Source organism: Monopterus albus, unplaced genomic scaffold, assembly GCF_001952655.1.
Source record: "Monopterus albus unplaced genomic scaffold, M_albus_1.0 scaffold4.1, whole genome shotgun sequence".
Classification (NCBI taxonomy): Eukaryota; Metazoa; Chordata; class Actinopteri; order Synbranchiformes; family Synbranchidae; genus Monopterus; species Monopterus albus.
In genome coordinates, this window is record NW_018127884.1 from 2,849,881 (window position 1) to 2,870,659 (window position 20,779).

Below are 20,779 nucleotides of genomic sequence, written 5' to 3' on the forward strand. Positions count from 1 at the left end.
AGTGGACACATTACTAAGTTTCATTATATTGTTATATACCTGTTACATATATACTGTACATTGTGGTTTTACTTTGCACTGTTTCTTAAAATACATCTGTTAAAAATAACAAAACCAAAAAAAAAAAAAAAAAAGCCTGACACTTGAAGAAACTTAACAAGGACTTTCCTGTGCAGAGTTAAAGTTGGCACCCACCCTCTGTAGGATGAACATGGCACCACTGACAAAGCTTTGAATAGCACACAAAAGCAATCATTTCAATCAGGTATGTAATCAATAAGTCAGTGTATGAGTGTGTGGGGCTTGATTCACTGTAGAAACCTGCCTGATGAGTGCGCAATGGACCCCAAATCCCTTCTTATACTCCTGCTTAAAACCTGTACTCTAAATTAATTTGAACGTGTGAAACATGCAGCACTACTCACCCAAAACCAGACTCAGAGCATAGCCAAAAGGAGCCTGAGCCCAGACTAAGCCATATTCTGGCATATACACATACTCAGCTGTGCCATTGATGTACCCTCCTCCAACCCAGGTCGCTGAAAATCACAAAAATAAAAAATAAAAAAAAATCCACAGTTAAAGAAAATCTAGCTAAAGGTTAAAATCAGATTGATAGACTGTATAACTAAAAAAAAACTGTTTATTTAAATAGCTTATTAAGCTCAATATGTTGACTTCCCTGTGGTAATGATGAGCTTACACAATTTGCTGACAGTGCAGACCAATTTAAAATCAAGGATAATGTCTTAAAGTTGGTGATGGAGGCACATATAAAAAAAAAACATACTGAAAACAATTCATAGTAAAATTGTCCCATATAACAGCTGATTTTTTTAAAAGTATAAAACATGGAACTGTCTTGGAAACAAAAGAATCAGTTAGTATTTCGAAGCAGTCTTAACAATATCAAGGCTAAACTTCACCTGTCATGGTGAATCCACCGACAAATAAACCAATGTCTCTCCCTCCGACCATGATGATTTCGCTGCGGTCGGTGCCCTCCGCCTCCCCGGAGTGCTTGTTCTTCCATGCCGCCCAGATGCCCACGAACAGGATTAGTAAGTAGAAGACCGCAATAGCCACAAGCCCCTCTACGTGGATGGCCATTGTCGCAACGGGCTTCCGCTAGGAACAGGCAGGCATGGACACCTGCTTAGCGCAGGGAGAAGTACAGCAACAGTCAGTCAGCATTATATTTCTGGAGACCTGGACTGGTAACTGATAACGTGCCACTTTTTTGGTTTGTTTCAAATCCACACATACTTGTGATTTAACGAGGTTTGTTTGAATTAGAGGTTTAACTGACCAAACACCAGTAGTTGAAATGGAATTATAATATGAATACCATGTAAAATAATTTTATCTGCCAACTGTATGGAATTTGTGCGCTCTTGTGGCCCCGAAAACCGTAGGCTATTCTCTAAAAATCAGGCATTCAACTAAGTACAATTAAGCAATTGTGGTTATCATCATCATCATCATCATCATCATAGCCTATAAATGTATTTAACAGAAACTTGGAAGCTCGATTGGAAGCCCATCACTCCTTCAGGCAACAACAAACCGCAAGAGCCATACATATAAATTAATTTACACGAGTTAAAATAAAATGACCTAATTAAACTAAAATAAATATGTGAGAATTGGGTGAAAACTAATTAGTTAGTCTTTTGTCAGGACAGCGTTTTGAACATCAAACATTTCCATTCTTTTCTATCGCTCCTATCTTGTTCTTCTACCTGGACACGAGCGTAAAATTCAGATTACGCACAGCATTCATGATAATTTAACCATGCTAAACCACAGACTACTTTATCCAAATTAGTTTGCAGCTCAATAATTGTAAAGTGCAATTTGGTCACAGTATATTGCCATCTAAAATACCACCTGATCACATATGTAAACAATTTACAAAATCTTAAAAAAAAAAAACACCTCTAAAACTTACCGCAAGTATTTCCAGGGGCATGTGCTGGGGCACCTGACACGGGAGGCGGTGAGGAGAACAGTTACAGGAGTAATGTGAGGTCTCGTCCTCCTGGAAGAACAGTGATGAAGTGTTGGTGGAGGTCTCCCGCGTGATTTAGTGAAGCTTATGAGAGGGGCAGGTACCGTCAGACGACCGGGACACGCGTCAGAGAAACCAAACGTCCCTCTTAATGAGGACCTTGCGTGGAAACACGTCACTGTGCAGGCTGATCTGACGAGAGGAGGGTTGGAGAGATTCCTTATAACCGGATGCAGAGGAATCTTACTCTGTCAGACCACTGAATTACTGAAGGGCATGTCATGAATTTTAATTTCAACGGTGCATTTTTACTCATTAAATAATCAGTAATTTCTGGAAAGATTTATGCGTCAGTGCGGTTGATGTTACTTGAAACTCTGTGCGTAATAGCCACCACAATTGCGCAGCCATACTTCATGTGGCCTATTATCCGCTGTCACTCTCTGCCCAGCCACAGAAACAGTTTTAAGTGATTCAGGGCGATGGATGAGAAACCGCCCCGCGGCACATGATAACACAGTGGAGGGATACGTTTGTTAAAAATAATCTAAATAAATACTCATCCATTTTAAATTAAATCGGCATCACTTAGGCTGGTCAAACACCTTCTTGATCAGAAACTGTCTACTCTTTAGCCTATTTCTTTTTGGGGACTAAAATGACACTAAAATGCTCTTCGCCTTTGAGCAATTAGAAATCACTTAAGTGTACCGTGTCTGTCACTTTCTGTTCAGGATATATATCAGTGAAATGTTTCTCCTTAATGGCCTCCTCTGCCTGAAGTCGTTTAATCTGGGCTGCTCTTGTCAAACCAGGCATCCAATTAGGATGGATCTTGAAGAGCAGAAAGAGATTTAAATGATACAGAAAACACCGACACACACATATAAACTCACCATATAAAACCAAACGGACAGACACGCGCACACTAAGCTAAATAGGGCGGAGGTATTCACTCGGGGGAAACATTGACGAATTTATTTCAACCACTACAGCAACAGAACCGTTTCACGCACAAAGGACAGTGAATATATTTGTCAGTTGGTTTTTATGGATAGAAAGTATCTGAACTGATGCTACATCATGATGTGTGAATTTGTATGGCCCTTATTCTAATGTATTGGTTACCATATTCATACTTTGAAAGGTGATTTCCCTATTGGTCATTGTGTGACGCTATAAATGTCATTTTAGTCTAAAGACTATCACATGTAACGAGTCTGTTTTTACTGTTTACACCCCCATTAAACCTCAGTGATGTTAAAACTGGACATTTCTGACTAATAAAAGGTTTTAAGTGTAACCTTTCTCTTCACTCCACTAGGAGGAGCTAAAGAATTTAGGAATAATGGTGAAAACATTATTCAGTTCTGCTTGAAAGGCTCAACTGAATATTATTTAGTAAGAGCTCCAATTTACCAAACCGTAGATTACAAATAAATACATATAAAAATAAAATTATGAGCATGAGATGAATCACTGAGTAACTGGAATAACACTGACTTGAATGCAAATTTGTTTGACATCTGATCAGTGATTCTGTCGCACCGATGCTAACATCCGAAACACCCTGAAAACAGCTGGAAAAGTTTCCAACTCTGTGTCTGACAGATGGTTGGCACATGACCTCGACACTTTTTCAAGCCAAACCCCATGTGGTTGCTGCTTAATGATATACACATTCCCTGATCATGTCCCTGTATCAACATATAAACAGAAACAATGTACAATTTACAGAACTGCACAAGACGTTTGCATGGCATAACACATATCCTCATAAATAGCAGAAATGAAGGTTTATAATTAAGCAAAAAAAAAAAAATGTGTTCAGGGTCAAAGGACTCGAGATTTAATGAGCAGCTGTCGCTGGCAGCACTCAAGATGTTTGGAGCAGGAGAGAGTGCACTAAAGGGAGTGAGAAACAGAATGACAGATGTAGATAACATGAAATATCTCAAAAGATAAAACATTATTTGTATCTAGCTGCATTTGTTCTTTGACAACACATTCTGTTCAGCGTCATCACATACAGCTTATCTAACAACAGTGTAAAAGAAGAAACTACAATTTCTCTGGAGCTAAAATGAACATGTGCTCAGAGGGTCCTTGTTTTGTCTGAAGGACACGAAACAGTCTCACAAGGACCTTCCCCTTGTTTTGGAAATATGAAAATGTCTGGAGGTTATGAACCTTGGCCGAGAGCCTCCCAGTAATTCACCACCCTGTCTTATAGTTAGAAATAAATATAATGACGCCAAATCACTGTGGTGCCAAGTCACAATGAGTATAGGACTGGGTGTCCCCCAGTGGTAGTACAAAAAAGACAGCGCCTCCAGGGATATTAATATGAATGGGCTTAAAGTAACAGAGCAGTTTATTCTGGAAATGTCTCCTTGCATACAAAACATTACAGTACAGTGATATACACCTTTCAGAACGTAAACTAATTCAACACAATGATAACAAGAAAAGCCAAATCTTCAGCTTGTGTTTGTCTTTAAGCTAAAATAAGATCAAGTACTTGATCACTTACATTTTTAAGCTTGTTCCACATGAAATGTTTCTATTAGGTTTTCTCTGGTTGGTGAATCTGTTGAAATGATCTGACTAACCGTGAATTGGCTCTTCACTCATTCACACAGGGGAAAAAAAGTATCAAGTATTTGTCCTGTCCACTTCCATACACTCTGGTAAAACATTGAGTTACTATTTTAAATCATGAACAAAATCCTTTTCAAAATAAGAAATAATAATCAAGATGACAGACATCTTAGATAGAACAGGATATTAGTAATCAGATGTTTGGTCTAGATTCAGTGCAACTGGGGGAAGTAAAGATTTTGGTGTGTTACAAGTATTTTTATTTGACACAATATTTATAACCAACTTATTACATAGCATATAAAACTAACCACTAGGACTGTAAAGCTTTTATCAGAAATATTTGTCAGTTATTTCATTTTGCCTTGAAACTACTCAAAAACACCTCTTCTTTGCTACAAAGCTTGGTTGAGACGATGGAATCTGACAAACATCGGACATAAAATAAATAACCACACAGACTGATCTATACAGTTTTAATGCAAGCTTTCAGTCAGAGACTAAACAAGCTGAAGGGCTTGCATTATAAACCTTGTGCAGATTGAGCAAATGTTTAGCTGTCTACCTTTTCATCACTGAAGTACCACGAGTAAATTGTAAGAAGCATTTTGTTTGAATACATTTTTGGAGCAACGATACAAGGCAAATACAAAAGCACTATTGTACCTAAATGAAAGGTATTAACTCTAACACTAGATAGTAACTTTGTAAAGTGACATTCTGACTTTTAAACAAACTTTACCGGCTAACTAACATGACATTCATTTATGACAATCACAGCTAAGTTAACAATTATTTAAATACACATTCAGCTTTAAATAACAATATATACAGCTAATTCTACAAGGTCTTAGAAAACAATTATTTCATTGCAATTATTATCTTCAATATGCTAAATATATTTTCACAGCTACTCAAAAAAGAGCAACATTAATTGAACAGGAGCAGAGCTGCAGTACGTACTGTGTTAGCTGTAGAAAAGATAGATTAACTACTATTTTTACTGTGACAAAGAGATGGTCCCTACATGTATATGAAAGTTTTGGTATTAGGCTGGATTCACACCGACACTTGTCTTACATTAAAACAATGCAGGGGGAGGCATTTCATGTAGTGGTGAGACAATGAAATACAAGCTGGGAAGTCCAGCTCTCGGTACAGATTTATGTTGTTAGAGCTTATAAGACACCAGAGCACAGCACAGTGGTTTGTAGTACTCACAAACTCTACAAAGTTATCACTGTGACAACTCTTTTATATTTGGCCTCAGAGTCATGTGCAGAGCCAAGGGGTTGCCAGTGGTGACACCAGCCACCCCCGAAATCTGATTGGCTAGCATTGTTCTGGTGCTTTATAATTGATGTCGGTAAAATTACTAATATTATATCATGCATGCAGCATATTTGCATTCATTTCTCCAGTTGTGTTGTTGTGGAGTACCTGGCATGAGTAATCCAACAGGAATACACACTTGCATGTACCATGACTGGACAACACAGCACCTTGCCAGATGATGTCACGGTGTGCTGCATAAAAAGTTGAACAGGAACAAACTTGCCGAATGTGTCCCTCTTCATGCCCTCATGTTCTCATTGTTTTGATTTGATCTGGAAAAACAGGAGAAATTCAGTTCATCAGCCCAATACAAAACAGGTTATATAATAACTAAAAATCAGCCCATTTTTGATGGACTATTGTCACTCATAATGGAAGAAATCAACATAATGTGCATGCAAATGCTAAGACTCAATAGTGACTACTATTGTTGTCATCTGCAACAGAGCTTTTCACAACCACCTTTCAAGCCTTGAAATTTAAGCATTTGATGATCAAGGGATAGACTTCAGGTGGTATTTGTTATGGAACATCACCACTAGCCTTATTAGGGCACATCTGATTTAGCAGACGCTATGCCAGGTCAAAGCACTGCATGTGATAAAGCCAAAGAAACAAAATTAAGGATATGGGAAGTATTTGAAGAGTTTTACACAAAGTGTTAGCTGAGATTAACCCAGCAGCTCACTCACAATAACAGTAAGCATGGTAAGGCAAAGATAAGGAAGTTTTTAATGTATGTCTCTACAGGTACACAGAAACACAATTTACAGTACAACAACAAAATGCCCCGTACTCACTGCATAATTTGATCTATGGAAGGATTGGAATTTGAGCGCGGTAAACACAATAAAAAGAAAAGAAAGCAATCCTAACATAGTGTAACAGACTATAAACAGTTATGCACAGTACATCCCGCACTCATACACAGACATGCCACAAACATATGGTATGTTATGATGTGGAGAAAGACTAAAGAATTCTACACGTTTTGTATGATTAACTGGAAAAATATTCGTTTTTACTTGAAATAATGACACAACAGCATTTTAAATCACCCAGCGATGCAATTAGAAATTCATCAGAACCTGATACACTTTGACATTTACAAATGGCCTCATTACCCTGTCCAAAAATATTCACTCAAACTGGCTGACTGCTGAGTGAATCAGTTTGTTCACAGATACAATTCTGCTCCAAAGTTATCTTGTACAACACAAAACTGGGTATTTAGTAAAACATACTAAGTGTATTATACTTAAGTGGACTTCTACTAAACGGCATTGTGAGCTCAGCCCAACATCACACTCCCGTTCTCACTTTCTTTCATGTGAATTCTCATCGTACCTTGCAACCAGTCGACTCCCTCCGGTAAACCTTCTCCTTTCAAAGCATTGGTGGCACTGAAACATATCAACAGTATACATTAAGAACTTTGTCTTATCCCGCTGTTTACTATGAATGGTTGTTCTGTAGCCCTTCCTTTTGATAACCACCAGCAACACTAAGTGTAAATACACATTTTGCTTGTGCCAACTGGGTCCCATATCTGTAGTATGTATGGCAGCACTTAACGTGTACTCTAAATTTGGAGAACGATATTCTTCTTTATTTTTGAACAGAAACAGGAAAAATTATCTGCATCCAAATCCAAAACAATGTAACCTGAATTGAATTACTAATTTACCTATGCCTACTTTCTAAAATCAGCACAATCACTAAATAATACAGGAATAAATCATATGTTCACATTAAATCTGCAGATTCTGTGTGTACTGACATGTCAGTGTATGATTTCACAGTAGAGTACAGTTTATCACTGGAATGCAGGAATAATAAATAAGCAAATAAGTACTCATTTCTGTTCATACCAGATGTGCCAGGGTTTGTCTTTGATGTTGTCCAAACAGAGCAGCTGTGAGACCTTGACTGAAGACAGAGCATCTCTAACATCCATCTTGTTAGCAAAGAACAGGATAGGGATCCTTCTGTGTTTAATATCTGGAGTGAGACAGAGAAGAAAATATTTCATTCACTTCAAATAATGAAAAGCAATATTTTAAAGCGAAAACAACCAGTTTTTAAATTACATGTATATTTGGCAAAACAAAATATATACTAACTCTCAAAAAGAGTAAAACACATGTACCATGCAATCTAGTCTTAAAATAGTCCAAGAAAGAGATACACCAGGTGGCTGGGCAAGGATTCAAACCTATGTATGCATGAGGCCAAGTACTGTGTTACATGTACATTAACTTACCAGGATGATTTAATAATGTATCCAGTTCCTCTTTGGCCACTACCATCCTCAGTTTGTCTGCACTATCAATGACAAATATGATAGCCTGACCTTCCCTAAGGTGAACAAGGAGATTAAAGGTATCAATATGTATATCAAGGTGCGAACAGCAACTGTATAAAACAAAGGTTGTCTTTGTGCCATCAGTACACTCACTTGTAGTAATGTTCCCAGAGGTTTCTGTATCTGCCTTGACCAGACATGTCAAACACTGTGAAAGAAAGACTAAGAGAAGAGAAGTACTTGTTCAAAATCTACGGAGTCATACATCAGACAAAAAAAGAATGTGAATCAGGGACACAGACAACTAGAAAAGGTAACATAAGAGTAATTAGTCTTTTATTTGATGCCTAACATGTTGGTGTCTTTTGTCAAATAGCTACCTGGACGTTTTGAACTTCTCTATGCTGAAACCAATGGTTGGGACAATGTCTTGCATCTGTGCCTGAAACACAAATGCAGTGTATAATCACTACAAACATAACAGGGGAGCAGACATCAGCAACATATCTTTAAAATATAATTTTCTAGTTCACCATACTTTTAGGACAGAAATAGATATGCAGCAAGATATATGATAGATGGCTGTATCACATGCAGCTGTTTGAGTGACCACTTCTCACATTATGACAGAAAGAGGTAGATTTACATTGGAGGGCTTGAGGTGGTTGATGATGGTGGTTTTCCCACTGTTGTCCAGGCCAAGACACAGAACATTCACCTCCTTCTTTAACCCCAGCCATCCTGCCAGCTTGTCGAACAGCCCCATTGGCTAGTAAGCAACCATCAGCTGTTTGTCTGTTATGTCTGAGCATAAAAACATGAACAGATAGAATGTCACATCACGTTTCATAGACTAAACAGGGTGTTAAACAGGCCCACCGGACACAGGCTCAGGGGTTAGAGTGGTCAGCTCCTGAGCCTGAGTGTTGTATGAAGTGACTGTTCAACACATTTCACCGAGAGTTATAAAGATAAAAATTTCAGCATTTAGCTAATTAAACTCCACCCTCTACTAAAAAGACATTTCACCTACTTTAACGTTAAGCTGTTAGTTAATATTCACCAATACCTGAACAGCTAGCTAACATTAGCGAATCTTTTGTTGTTGACGCTGCTAGCTACTAGCTAATCATTTAGTTAAGGTTGCTGAGTTTACATAGATAGTATCTAAAAATAGACAGTTCCTCTGCGGCACTCGACCAAGTGAGTTTATCAAGATAGTCACAAAGATTAGATAAGATCGAGGGAAGGTGTTTCAAACTACACATTCTAACGTTATGGCGTCATAAAAGTTAAAGCTAACGCTAAACGCTAGCTGCTGTTGGTGGTGGTGATATAGATAACGTTAGCTTGTATTATCATTTTCCAGACTGTTCTGTATGTAGAGCAGGATTTTAGTTACCTTAGCCTTAGGGTCTTCCTTCCAGGTTGCACCCCCTAAGCTAGTTCATTAAATAACCAGGCTCAAATCAGTGCTTCATTCATTTCTCTCATGCTCTCTCTAGCCTACAGGAAACACAGTTATTTACACTGTTGCTGGGAGACTAGTGACTGACTCAAGTCTGCCACCTGCAGGTCAAACACTACTGCCTCATTTCTTCTTCTTCCTATGATGTTTATTGGCGGTTTGCAAGCCAAGGTGCATTACCGCCATCTGCTGGGCTGGAGCGCGGAACGTCAATAGAGCCGAACGAATAAAAAAAAAAAACGCCTCAAATCTGACACTGTGGTCCTAATGTGTATGAGAGATAGATTTTGGGGTCTAGTGTGGTTAAAGTCTTAGAGAAAACAAAGTATTAAAATAGGGTTGTTTATTAAGGAACAAACATCCTGAATAAAACATACAACTTTCACAAGACTTTGTACAAGACATACTGCCTTATCATGAAGATAGATTAGACATTTCTATAAAATCTTTTGACATTCAGCGGTCTTAAGTTCAAAAAACATGATTGTGTTGACCATTCTGTTAATCTTGTTTATGGTGAACTGATTCAGAAGCCAGCTGGAAATGGTGTTATTAAAATCACATACTGCACCATACATCACCATACCATATATTCTATCCAAATCTCTGGCCATGAGGTAACAGACTTGAGACCATTCAAAGTCAATAGAAACCATTGGATTGTCACTTGGAAAGAGAAGAGGTATTGGTGAACACTTGAAAAGACACTGAAGAAAAGAAGTCCTAAATTCAAGTGAATGCTAGTATTTGCTGAGATAATAGAGACCACATTTGGCCAACATTGACAGAGGTTGGTTATTGCAAAGACTGTACTGATAACAATCCAAAAGATGATAATGTGTACGTATTAATCAGATGACATGTGGTCTAGCTGTGGTCTAATCTCACACAAGCAGCGTGTGGTACCCGCTACACCTAACAGTCCGGTGTTTGTGCAGTTTGTTGAATGATGATTCCAAGGAACTCTGGTTTGTTTCCAGCTCTGTGTATACACACAGTCTATCTTTGTGCAATGGTCTCACACTTGAAAACCACTCTGCTGGATGTGGTGAAGCTGCAGGCGAAGAGACTGTATGCTGCTTATGATTCTCCTCTGGTGACCAATCAAACAGACCCCGATACGTCTGATGTCGCTAAAGGGATGAAGAACATTTATACAGTTTCAAATTAATAGTTTGAAAAGAGCTGCAGACCTACTTGTACATCATGACAAACATACTATCAAGTTGCCCACATCACTTTAACCTGCAAAAAACATGCCAGGAAAACACATTAACCACACTTAACATAAAAGAACAAAATACAGTAATACCAGTGGCAATAGTTCTACAGTTCATGTAGAAAAACATTTTGTAACTTGTACTGACATGTCTGCATCTTCATGATAAAACTGTGATTAAGCCAGAACACATACAGCATCAGCATAACAAACAAACAAACAAACAAATAAATAAATAAATAAAAGTCAACTACATGGTACAAAAAGTACAGATTTATTCTTAATAGTGGAATCTGTTTTATTACAATATCACCATCCTTATGTTCCTTTGATGCTACTTTGTTTCTTTTTGGCATGATTTATAACACTGTAGCCACACCCTGTATACAATTTGGCTTCACTCACTCTATACTCATGGTTGAAATGGAATCCAGTGTTGTGTATCCTGCTGCAAGGAAGTTGTTCTTATACTGACTCATTTTGATGGAGTCAAGCCAGTCGCCGATAGAGATGAAAAGAGGGTAGTCTGGCGCATCTTCTGGGGAGTCAGGGAAACTGGGATGACAAAGTTTTGGGACATATAGCGAGAGGTTAGCATAAGCGATTTTAACAAGATTTTTGTAAATAGGATGTTTTGCATGTTTAAGCCCATGATCTGCAGAAAAAGTACCAGATTTATGAATTCTTTACATCATTTTTTTTAGACTTCCTCTGGGTTTGCTGTTTCCTAAATATACCACAAACACATCCTGCAAAACTATTAGATGATACTCAAACCTTGAATGTTGGAGCTTTTTATAAGCATCGTAAGGCTTCAACACATGATGACAAAACAGACCCAACTTAAAACTGTATTACGATGCAGTGATAACTGATTAAAAAAAATAAATATTCACCCTTATGGTCATGCACCTCAGACAAGTTTTTAAATCTGTGCAATGTGGTTTTCATACCCTAATGAGACTGAAAGGAATGGCAGCCTGGAGCATCAGCCAACAACAATAGGTTGCATTGTGAAGTTAACACAGCTTGGAGAAAGTGGGCTAAAACAAGAGGAAAAAACACCAGTACAGCCCTTTACATACCTCTCAACATTGTTCACCAAAGTCAGCAGACCACTGGGACTGATTATGAGTTTGTCAAGGAAAGAGAACACATCACTGAAGCGTGGACGCTGGCTAGGCTCCTTCTGCCAGCAGTGTAGCATCAGCTGGTGCAGCATCACAGGGCAGCCTATTGGTGCTGGTAGACGATAGCCCTCTTCCATTGATAAAATGACCTGAGGTGAACAACAACATAATGCTCTGTCTAAAACAGAACATTTGCCGCACCAAAAATAAGGCAGATTATGTATACAGTGTTTCAGTGGTTATGGAGTTTAAACATGATCGGTAGCTTACGTCTTGATTGGACATCTCCCAGTAGGGCCTCTCACCATATGACATCACTTCCCACATGACAGTGCCATAGCTCCATACATCACTAGCTGAGGAAAACTTTCCATAAGCAATAGCCTCTGGTGCTGTCCAGCGTATTGGTATCTTTCCTCCCTGGTGCCAAAAACAGCAACACAGAATATAAAGAGATATTCAGAATTCACCGCCATAAGTGTCATATCATAATACCCTGTGATAACTCTTAGATGCACACTCACTGTAGTAGTGTAGGCTTCTTCAGTGCCATCTTCAAGGACTCTGGACATGCCAAAATCAGACACTTTACACACCAAGTTTTCATTAACCAAGATGTTGCGAGCTGCTAGGTCTCTGTGAATATAACCCATATCTGACAGGTAGGTCATGCCTACTGCAATGCCACGGAGCATGCCAACCAGCTGGAGCACTGTGAACTGACCATCACGTGTCTGGAGTTGTTGTGAGAAAGAGAGGAGACAAATGAGGTATAAAGAAGACAGCATCTCCTCAGGAAAAACATCTTTGAACATGTATTTTTCTCACCCGGAGGAAAGAGTCAAGTGCTCCATTTTCCATGTATTCAACTACTATCATTATTGGTCTGCCTGAGGAAAAGTAGAACATGATTTGAGTGATGAACAAGGAAAAGAAACAGAAGTAAAGAATTTCATGAAGCAATACACTGGTGTTAAGGGGAAGATCTTCTATGTAAACACACAAACGGACATATAAAAGGCTTACTCTTAGTGACTACTCCCTCTAGCCTGATGATGTTGGGGTTATTGAACTGTCCCATGATTGAGGCCTCACGTAAAAAGTCTCGCCTCTGTTGTTCCATATAGCCACCTTTAAGTGTCTTTATTGCCACAGCAATGTCCATCCTTCCTGGTAGACGCAAGCGACCGCTACAAACCTCTCCAAATTCACCTGCAAAAACACAGTACACATATACATGCAGTGGTTCTTGTATATCATAAAATGTACATAATACACTGTAACAAATAATACAAATTTGCATGGTTTAAGTCTCATGGAAAAAAGTTATTGCAAATGATCCCTTATTACTGCTTATAAGTGTATTATGTTGTTCCTTGCGCTTAGTAAAATAGATGCATCTTTTAAAACCTCCAAGGAAAAATAGGTGAAATAAACACTGCAGGACAACTCTCCTGTCTTCATGTTGAACCGAAAGAGAGATGAGGATGATATTACAATGTGCTGTACCTACCCTTCCACTTTAAAAATACTGCAGGTAATTAGCAAGCTATCTCCACCAGATGGAGCCCATATCACAAAAAGCAAACAGATGGGAGGCACCTTCATTATTACACATAGCAGAGACAAGCTGTTCAATTTAATGACCCATCAAACGTTATTATTCATAGTCAGCAGCACTGGCTTTGCGCCTCTGAGGTACAGTACAATAAACAACATTAAAAGTGGCTGTAAATTTTTTAAACTAGGACTTTATGGTGTTAAACATTTCTTATAAAATAGAAATGTTACTTAATATACAGTAGATCACAAGGTTTGGGTTACTATTCCATGTGTGACTCAACTGTCACCGGGGCATTTTTACAAAGGACTGTGTGATATCCGTTTAGGTATTAATACTCAAATTAAGATAATGGCATGCAGAAAAAGTCTTACATCACAACATATTGATTAGTATTGATTTTACCTGAACCAATCACTCTCTCAATGCATATGTATGAGGGGTCAATCTCTTTGGCAAATTCCTCCACAGCCTGAGTGGGGTCTTCATATGTATCTGGATCCACATAGGTTTTTATTCCAGAGAATGGGACTGGAAGACAAAAGAGAAACACAACATAAAGCTTAATATGTTTATACAGTACAAATAGACTAACAGACACATAGACACACATCTGTTGGCTTTTCAAGAGTTAGATGCATAATTTACAGAATGAAACAAAAAGAATTTAGAGCCAGTTCTGTCTGGGAAAGAAGAATCTGCTTTGTACATACAAGGCATGGTACATTGTGAAAAGGTTTTGTGAACTGTTGTGTGAGTGAGTTAGCACTGTTGAACCAAATATTACTAGATTTTAAAATGCTTTTGCTACATATAGTATGACCACTGACTTACTGTATGTACAAAAATCTAACATTTTGCTTCACAACTTTGTTTGTTTTATATTTTGTCAATCATAGTCTTTATTTTCATTTAATCAAAACCAAATGTTTGCCTGCATAAAGAGGCAGCTTGACAATTCTATTGTCCTGTAATAAATTATGTTTATTGAAACATATAACTTTCAGTTTTTGTTGAGACTGTACAACAGAAGATGATTCTTGATTGAACTATGTGAGATCATAACCATTAATGCATTTGCCTGTATTATACTGTAAGTTTTCTCTGTTATTTTGTCAAGAGATGCAGAAAGGGGGCCAAAAAAGAGAAAGAAAGAGTTTTAAAAACATGCTATAAAACAGTGTATACAGACAATGCAGGCAAGTCAGTCTTCAGCATCCTCCTCTATAGCTGAGACTGGGGATGCTGCTGCAGTGAGCACTGTGCATGATGACTGGCACAAATGATAACTTGAAGCAGTCCCTGGTACACCTTGAGCAGATGAGCTGGGGACTAAAGGTACTTTATAACTGTGTCAGCTCATATTGCAGAGGATTGAAGGCTTCATCTGAGATAGATTCCACTTTGGAGTCTGCACTCTACCTCTGTCTCCAGGGTGTCTAAGCTCAGCTCTGTAACAAAACAGACCATTTCTAGAGTACCAGGCTGCTGCTATCCCCCGGCTGGGTAATGCCTCCCCAGCACACAGCAGCAAAAATCAAGCATCAAAATAGGACTGTCAGTGGCAAGGATTATAACTATTCAAATCATTTTCATAATATTTGAAGACTCATAAGTGCATATTTATTTTGGAAAGACTGAATCTGACTGGCTAACTTTGTAGCAACACACTACAAAGACAAACCTTGTGCACACCTTCCTGCACAGACACAAGATGTGTGCATATATGTGAAGGTATTGGTATGTCAGTATGTTACAATATTTTCATGAATTGGTAGAATTGCAATTGATTCTAGAAGAACATGAAGAGTCCTTCATGTTCCAGAACGCCACTACCACAGAACGCAAAATTGCTGGTCTTAGGAGCCACACTTGTGCCCCTGCCGACCTTGGGTCGAAACCAAAGATTTTTCACTAAACTGATCTCTAGGACAACAATTTTGTAACTAAAAAATGATACACTTCTCCTGTCAGCAATCAGTAACCCTGTTTTCTTCTCCCTGTAAATGCAGCACCACAGTTGGGCCAATATTGTAATTCCTGACAATGGAACAGCAGTTACCCAAGTTTTGTCACATTTTTCACAGAAATGGGTCAATTTGTGTAATTCTGAAAATGCTGGAAAATAATGAGAGAATGCTTGAAATAAAAATTTTCATGAAAAAGGAAAAGGATTCTTAAGAGACAATTTTGTGCTGTTACAAAAATTACAAAGCCTTGTAAATATGTAGAATAATGTAATTGCACTGCAACAAAAGCTTTATTTGCTCAACACAGGTGTGTGTGCTTAAAATATTGAAAGGGCATTGAGAAGAAGAACTTTTAGCTGCAATTTAATCTTTTGTATGATGGACTACAGCACAGCTGATAGTAGATTTTTGAGTACAAAAGCATCAATCTTGATACAGATGTCAAGTCTGCTTTTTCAGAAAACCGTGACTAAGATACTGAGCAGGACAAATGACAGGTTGAAAACTCAACCTGTCATTTCCCTCTATGACCACAAACTATGACCAAACTATGACCACAGACCTAGTTTGGTTTTTCTGTACTGCATTTTCGTGTTCTCAGCTGACATACCACAAAACTGATAAATCTGCAATAAGCTAATATTTGCCTGGCCAATTTAACATAAACGTAAGATTTTAATGACACTAATATGTAAATAGATGATACATGAACCAACTGAAACTTTTTGAGCCTTAACCAGTATTTTGTATGTTTATAACACACATGACCTTCTCTCTTTTTTAGTGCATTGTACTAGACAACCATAACTGACCACAAACAACATAACCAACATAGTCAACTCCATCAACCAAGTGTAGTAAATGGCCATAACTAACATGTCATTTTGGGCACAGCTTAAAGTTTTAACAGGACAAACAATTGAACAGAGGGAAACTCATCAAAAATGTAAAAATAAATTAACAAAAAAAACGTGACCTAAACAGGAAGTGGCAATGTATACATTCTAAAAAGTGCATAGTAAATGCAATTATGTATTTAAACTGACCACTCTTTGTATGATTTGTATTAAAACTAGTACCGTCAGTCAATTAAATTTGCACTAACTCATTAATTCATTAACTTTGACAGCCCTAGCTAAAACTAAAGCCTTGGGAGTTAGGTCATGAACTCTGTTGCAGCATGTGTGTTACAAATGGGAAAACTCATGCTAAAATCAGAAAAACTGAATTTTAAAACATATACACCCCACATACAGTGCACACACACAGTACACACAGTATATAGAAAGCAAAATAAAACATTATACCATGTCCACTGTGGAAGCGAGTCCTCCTCTTCTCCTCTGACTTCATCCTGGCTTTAATGTACCCCTGACACCTGCACAGGTAAACCAGATTATCAAAGAGTAAGAAACACTTTCACTACCACATAAAACATTCCTTCACATCTTAGCCTCTTCCCTCACTGCTAATAATCCTCTCAGTAATTGACATTATCAGCAGAAAACAAACATGACATCTAAAGGTTTACTGTTATCGTGACAAAAGCTGGAAACATGAACATTTATTCTGACAGCAAAACTGCCTAACATTTGGTTTGGTTTCAGCTTTTGCCACCCAGTGCCATTAGGCTTCTGTTTGTAATGCCACCTCATCAGTCTTTTGGTTTACAAAAATGTCTCTGCTGGAACAAACAAGTCATTTTCCTCTTTTCTGTAACCCATTCTTTTAGAGCAATTTTTGTTCTTGCCTTTATGTAGTTCGTTTTATTTTCTTCCATTTTCCCTCTTTTATCCTATTCAAAGTCCCATATATTCGGGGCTTTCAAAGCTCAGTAGGGAGAGGCAGGACAAAGCAGCAATCAAACACTAGTATTCAGCAAAAAGAAAAATTTGCATCTTCCATTTAAACACCATACAGAAGAAGGCTGCCCTTTGAAAATGTCATCAAGGGTTTAAAATGTGTTAGTACTTTGCCACTTTAGGAGTGTTGATTTATATAAAAATTGTTTATATATCAAAGCCACATTATTGATATGCAGACTCACTTAATCTGGGTCAAAAGGAAACTGGAGAAAAAGTAGATAGTGTAAAGTTCATTCACATACTGTAGGCTTTATGTTTGGCTCATTTATGTTGGGCACATGAGAGGCTAGAAACAATATCCATTTAATTTCAATTCATTTTTATATGTATAGCACCACAAATTCATCTCAAGGCACTATACATAGAGAAAACCTGACAAATATATGAAAAGTCATCCACATTTGTATAGCACATTTAAAGCTACAGTCTATAACTGAAGGTAGCGCTAACATGAAACTCCAAATCAATCCATTTTGCTCCACCCAGATAAACAAACCCTTACTTGCCTGAAATATTCTAACACCTTAATTTGAATGAATATGGAGATTACATATGATTGGGTAAAATTTTTGTTAACTAAACTTTGCCACATATTGAGCAGAACAGGTGGTCATAAACTGTATAGCAATTCAGTAGCATCAGTTATGCTAATGGTCAATTTCTGAGTGGAGATATTTTCAGTTTTCAATATTTACAAATTGTATGATCACAAGATGATCACTTTAGCTTGTATCACAAGTTAGGTAAAAATCAGGACAACATATCTAGCAATTCTGGGCCTTTTTTCATTGTTTATTAATAAGTTCCACTAATGGTAAAACTTGTGAAGCAAAGGTGGAATGAAGACGGCAGTGTGAGCTAACCTGTGGAAGTTAATGGGATGGAGCAAACTGCTGGTACATGCAATGTATTACATGGCGAGTAATAAGGCTGAAAGCCATTTTGAAAATAAAAGAGACTGCTTGGTGGCAAAAGAGAGGCCATTAACAGACTTCTGGTTGTAGTGGCACTCTGGAGGTTATGTGAAGAGAAGCACAGAGGTGTGAATGACTGTTTGCGTGTGAAGATGTGTGGCATGGTGTTAACAATAAACCAGCACCAAAGAGAAGCAGGAGGCGTCTTACCGTCCAGTGATGAGGAGGAAGAGAGTAAGAATGACCAAGAGGGAGAAGCCTCCTACGGACGCTGTGACGACCACGAGAATCTGTCCCTGATCAGCGATATCAGGATCTGAGTAAGTTGAAAACGAAGCCAAGGGGAAGACAGAAAACACCAATCATTGCCTGTTAATATCAGCAACTCTTGCACAGAGTTCAAACCAGTGAGCTGAGACATTACATGGTGATACAAAACATCAGCAATTTACTGAATGCAGTGAATGGATTAGCAATGATATTCAGTTTATGTGCTGCTAAATTAAATTTCCTACTATTTATTGTTGCCATCCATATCACTCACTCACTCCGTATTTATTGAAAATGCAATAGATGTGCATTCACTCGTTTTGTAGCGTCCTTATACTCACTCAGGCTTCCCTGAACAATGCAACTGCATTTTAATTATATAAAAAGTACATTTAGAATTCTTGTAACTGCTCTGCCTCTGCTCTGAATTCAGGACCTCAGTTTCATGTACAGTAAATATACATTTTAAACTAAAACTTTTCTTTCTCCTTTGATGTGATATGGGTATTTCGTCTGTGTAGTATCTCTTACACACCAAAATAAAAACTATTTGAAATCATAGGGTACATAGGCTACGGCATAAAACATGTCTTCATAACAAAAATAGGTATTTTTAAAAAGAACAACTCAGCTTAAAATTTACCTGGTAAAAATGGCTAAATAATGTTTCAGTTCTCTGTCTGGCAAGTGTTAACATTATCTTTAGTCGTGTGACTTTATTGCCAGCAAAAAACAAAGCGGTAGCAGGAGACAGAGGCTTGAGACATTTCTGGATGTATCCCTGAATAAACCTTTTTCACAGCAGGCAGTTTGTCATGTCATAGTAGGAAAAGTACAGGTGTAATTGATAACACTTACAATGGCTGCGTTCCCCTTTATGTGAGCCATTTCCAGGATCAGGGTATTGTGTGTGTTTGCTGAGTGGGACTCAGCCATCATTAAAGTTGTTAGCTACACCTGTGCTTTTTCTACTGCGACAGCTTAAAATGTCTGCTGTGTAAAGGGTCTAGAGATTGACTAAGCCTCTTTACATGTAACATCTGTTTAATTTCACACATTTATTCAGGGATTCAAAGTGCTTTTTACACTGGCTTCGGAAAGAAGATATTTTTTGCACATGTGACTGTGTTGTAGATTTAATTTAAAATTTATAAAATTGCCATTCCCCTCATTAATCTACAATCATTAACCCATCATGACAAAGTGAAAACATCACTTTAGATGTTTTTTTTCCTGGAGTCCGCCTGAAACAAAATAAATGGATGATCTGATCACTATGGAGAAGCATGACAGGGGCTTCTCAGGAGCAGGGTCATGGAGACTGGCCAGAACTGAAGGAAGAATAAATACAGCCAAAAAAGGTCATTGAATAAAACCTGCTCCAGAGTGCACAGACCTGATACCGGGGCAACAGTTCACCTTTCAGCATGTCAGTGACCTGAGGCATACATCCAGGACAATGAGGTGGCTTCAGGATAAGTCTGACTGTCCTTGAGTGGCCCAGCCAGAGCCCAAACTTAAAATGCCACAGAACATCTGTGGAGAGAGATGGCAGTTCACAAATGCTCCCCATCTATCCTGAGGATCTGCCAAGAAGAAGGGGAAGGGGATAAACTGCACAAATCCGGGTGTGCAAAGCTTGTAGCAGCTTACCCACGAATACTGGAAGCAGTAATTGATACCAAAGGGGCTTCAACAAAGTTCTGAATTAAGAGAGATTCTAGTTTTAAACTTTTAATCAGTTTGCAAAGATTTGCAAAATAATGTTTTCACACTGTTATTATAGGTTGTTAAGTATTGATTGATGAGAAAAAATTGCCGTTTTAACTATTTAAAATTTAATCTGCAACATAATAAAATACACAAAAAACACACCTGCTCTTGGATTTTTCTAGCTCTTAGTATAAAATGAAGATAAAAACAATCAAGAAAGTTCTGAATTACTATGTTGTGTGTGAAATGAAGCTAAGTCAATGTGTTTGGTTGTACGGAAGACATACTGTACTTCTACATATACATACTGTATAAGTAGAAGCACAGCCTAAGTACAGTACATAAAAGGACTCATGCGCTGGTATACAGGAGTAGGAGAATGTGAAGGTAGACTTCTACATATTCATCACCTCAAGT

At 38.0% G+C, this 20,779-nt stretch overlaps 3 protein-coding genes across 4 annotated transcripts in view; all 3 read right to left on the minus strand.

Moving 5' to 3' along the window:
* The window catches only part of LOC109965228 (high-affinity choline transporter 1-like), an 8,132-nt gene extending 5,589 nt beyond the window's left edge, over positions 1-2,543 (minus strand). The window contains 3 exon segments of the mRNA XM_020609082.1: positions 378-539; positions 927-1,152; positions 1,952-2,543. Of these exon segments, the coding sequence (XP_020464738.1) occupies positions 378-539; positions 927-1,110 (346 nt within the window). The 5' untranslated portion in view covers positions 1,111-1,152; positions 1,952-2,543.
* A 1,802-nt stretch (positions 2,544-4,345) lies between these two features.
* Positions 4,346-9,821, minus strand: arl6 (ARF like GTPase 6). Of its 2 annotated transcripts, none has more exons than XM_020609073.1 (8): positions 9,655-9,821; positions 8,873-9,056; positions 8,633-8,694; positions 8,406-8,474; positions 8,211-8,305; positions 7,819-7,948; positions 7,295-7,350; positions 4,346-6,219 (listed from the first exon to the last, which is right to left on the minus strand). In XM_020609073.1, the coding sequence occupies exons 2-8, from the start codon at positions 8,990-8,992 to the stop codon at positions 6,194-6,196; spliced, it is 558 nt and encodes a 185-aa protein (XP_020464729.1). In that variant the 5' UTR covers positions 8,993-9,056; positions 9,655-9,821; the 3' UTR covers positions 4,346-6,193. The 2 variants fall into 2 exon arrangements, with proteins under 2 accessions (XP_020464729.1, XP_020464721.1); XM_020609065.1 differs by having other exon boundaries at positions 4,347-6,219; positions 8,899-9,056; positions 9,655-9,819.
* Positions 9,822-10,069: 248 nt separating this feature from the next.
* LOC109965239 (ephrin type-A receptor 6-like) overlaps positions 10,070-20,779 on the minus strand; it is a 63,470-nt gene continuing 52,760 nt past the window's right edge. Inside the window, 10 exon segments of the mRNA XM_020609093.1 lie at positions 10,070-10,853; positions 11,345-11,494; positions 12,025-12,218; positions 12,340-12,489; positions 12,594-12,803; positions 12,898-12,959; positions 13,096-13,281; positions 14,036-14,161; positions 16,908-16,978; positions 18,590-18,695. Coding sequence (XP_020464749.1) covers positions 10,739-10,853; positions 11,345-11,494; positions 12,025-12,218; positions 12,340-12,489; positions 12,594-12,803; positions 12,898-12,959; positions 13,096-13,281; positions 14,036-14,161; positions 16,908-16,978; positions 18,590-18,695 — 1,370 coding nt within the window. The 3' untranslated portion in view covers positions 10,070-10,738.

Coding starts and splice junctions, on each gene's coding strand:
- arl6 (XM_020609073.1), bottom strand. CDS start 8,992: ATGGCTGGGGTTAAAGAAGGAGGTGAATGTTCTGTGTCTTGGCCTGGA. Junction 8,306..8,405: donor CTCTGGGAACATTACTACAA/GTGAGTGTACTG, acceptor TGTTCACCTTAG/GGAAGGTCAGGCTATCATAT. Junction 7,949..8,210: donor TACATTATTAAATCATCCTG/GTAAGTTAATGT, acceptor GTCTCACTCCAG/ATATTAAACACAGAAGGATC.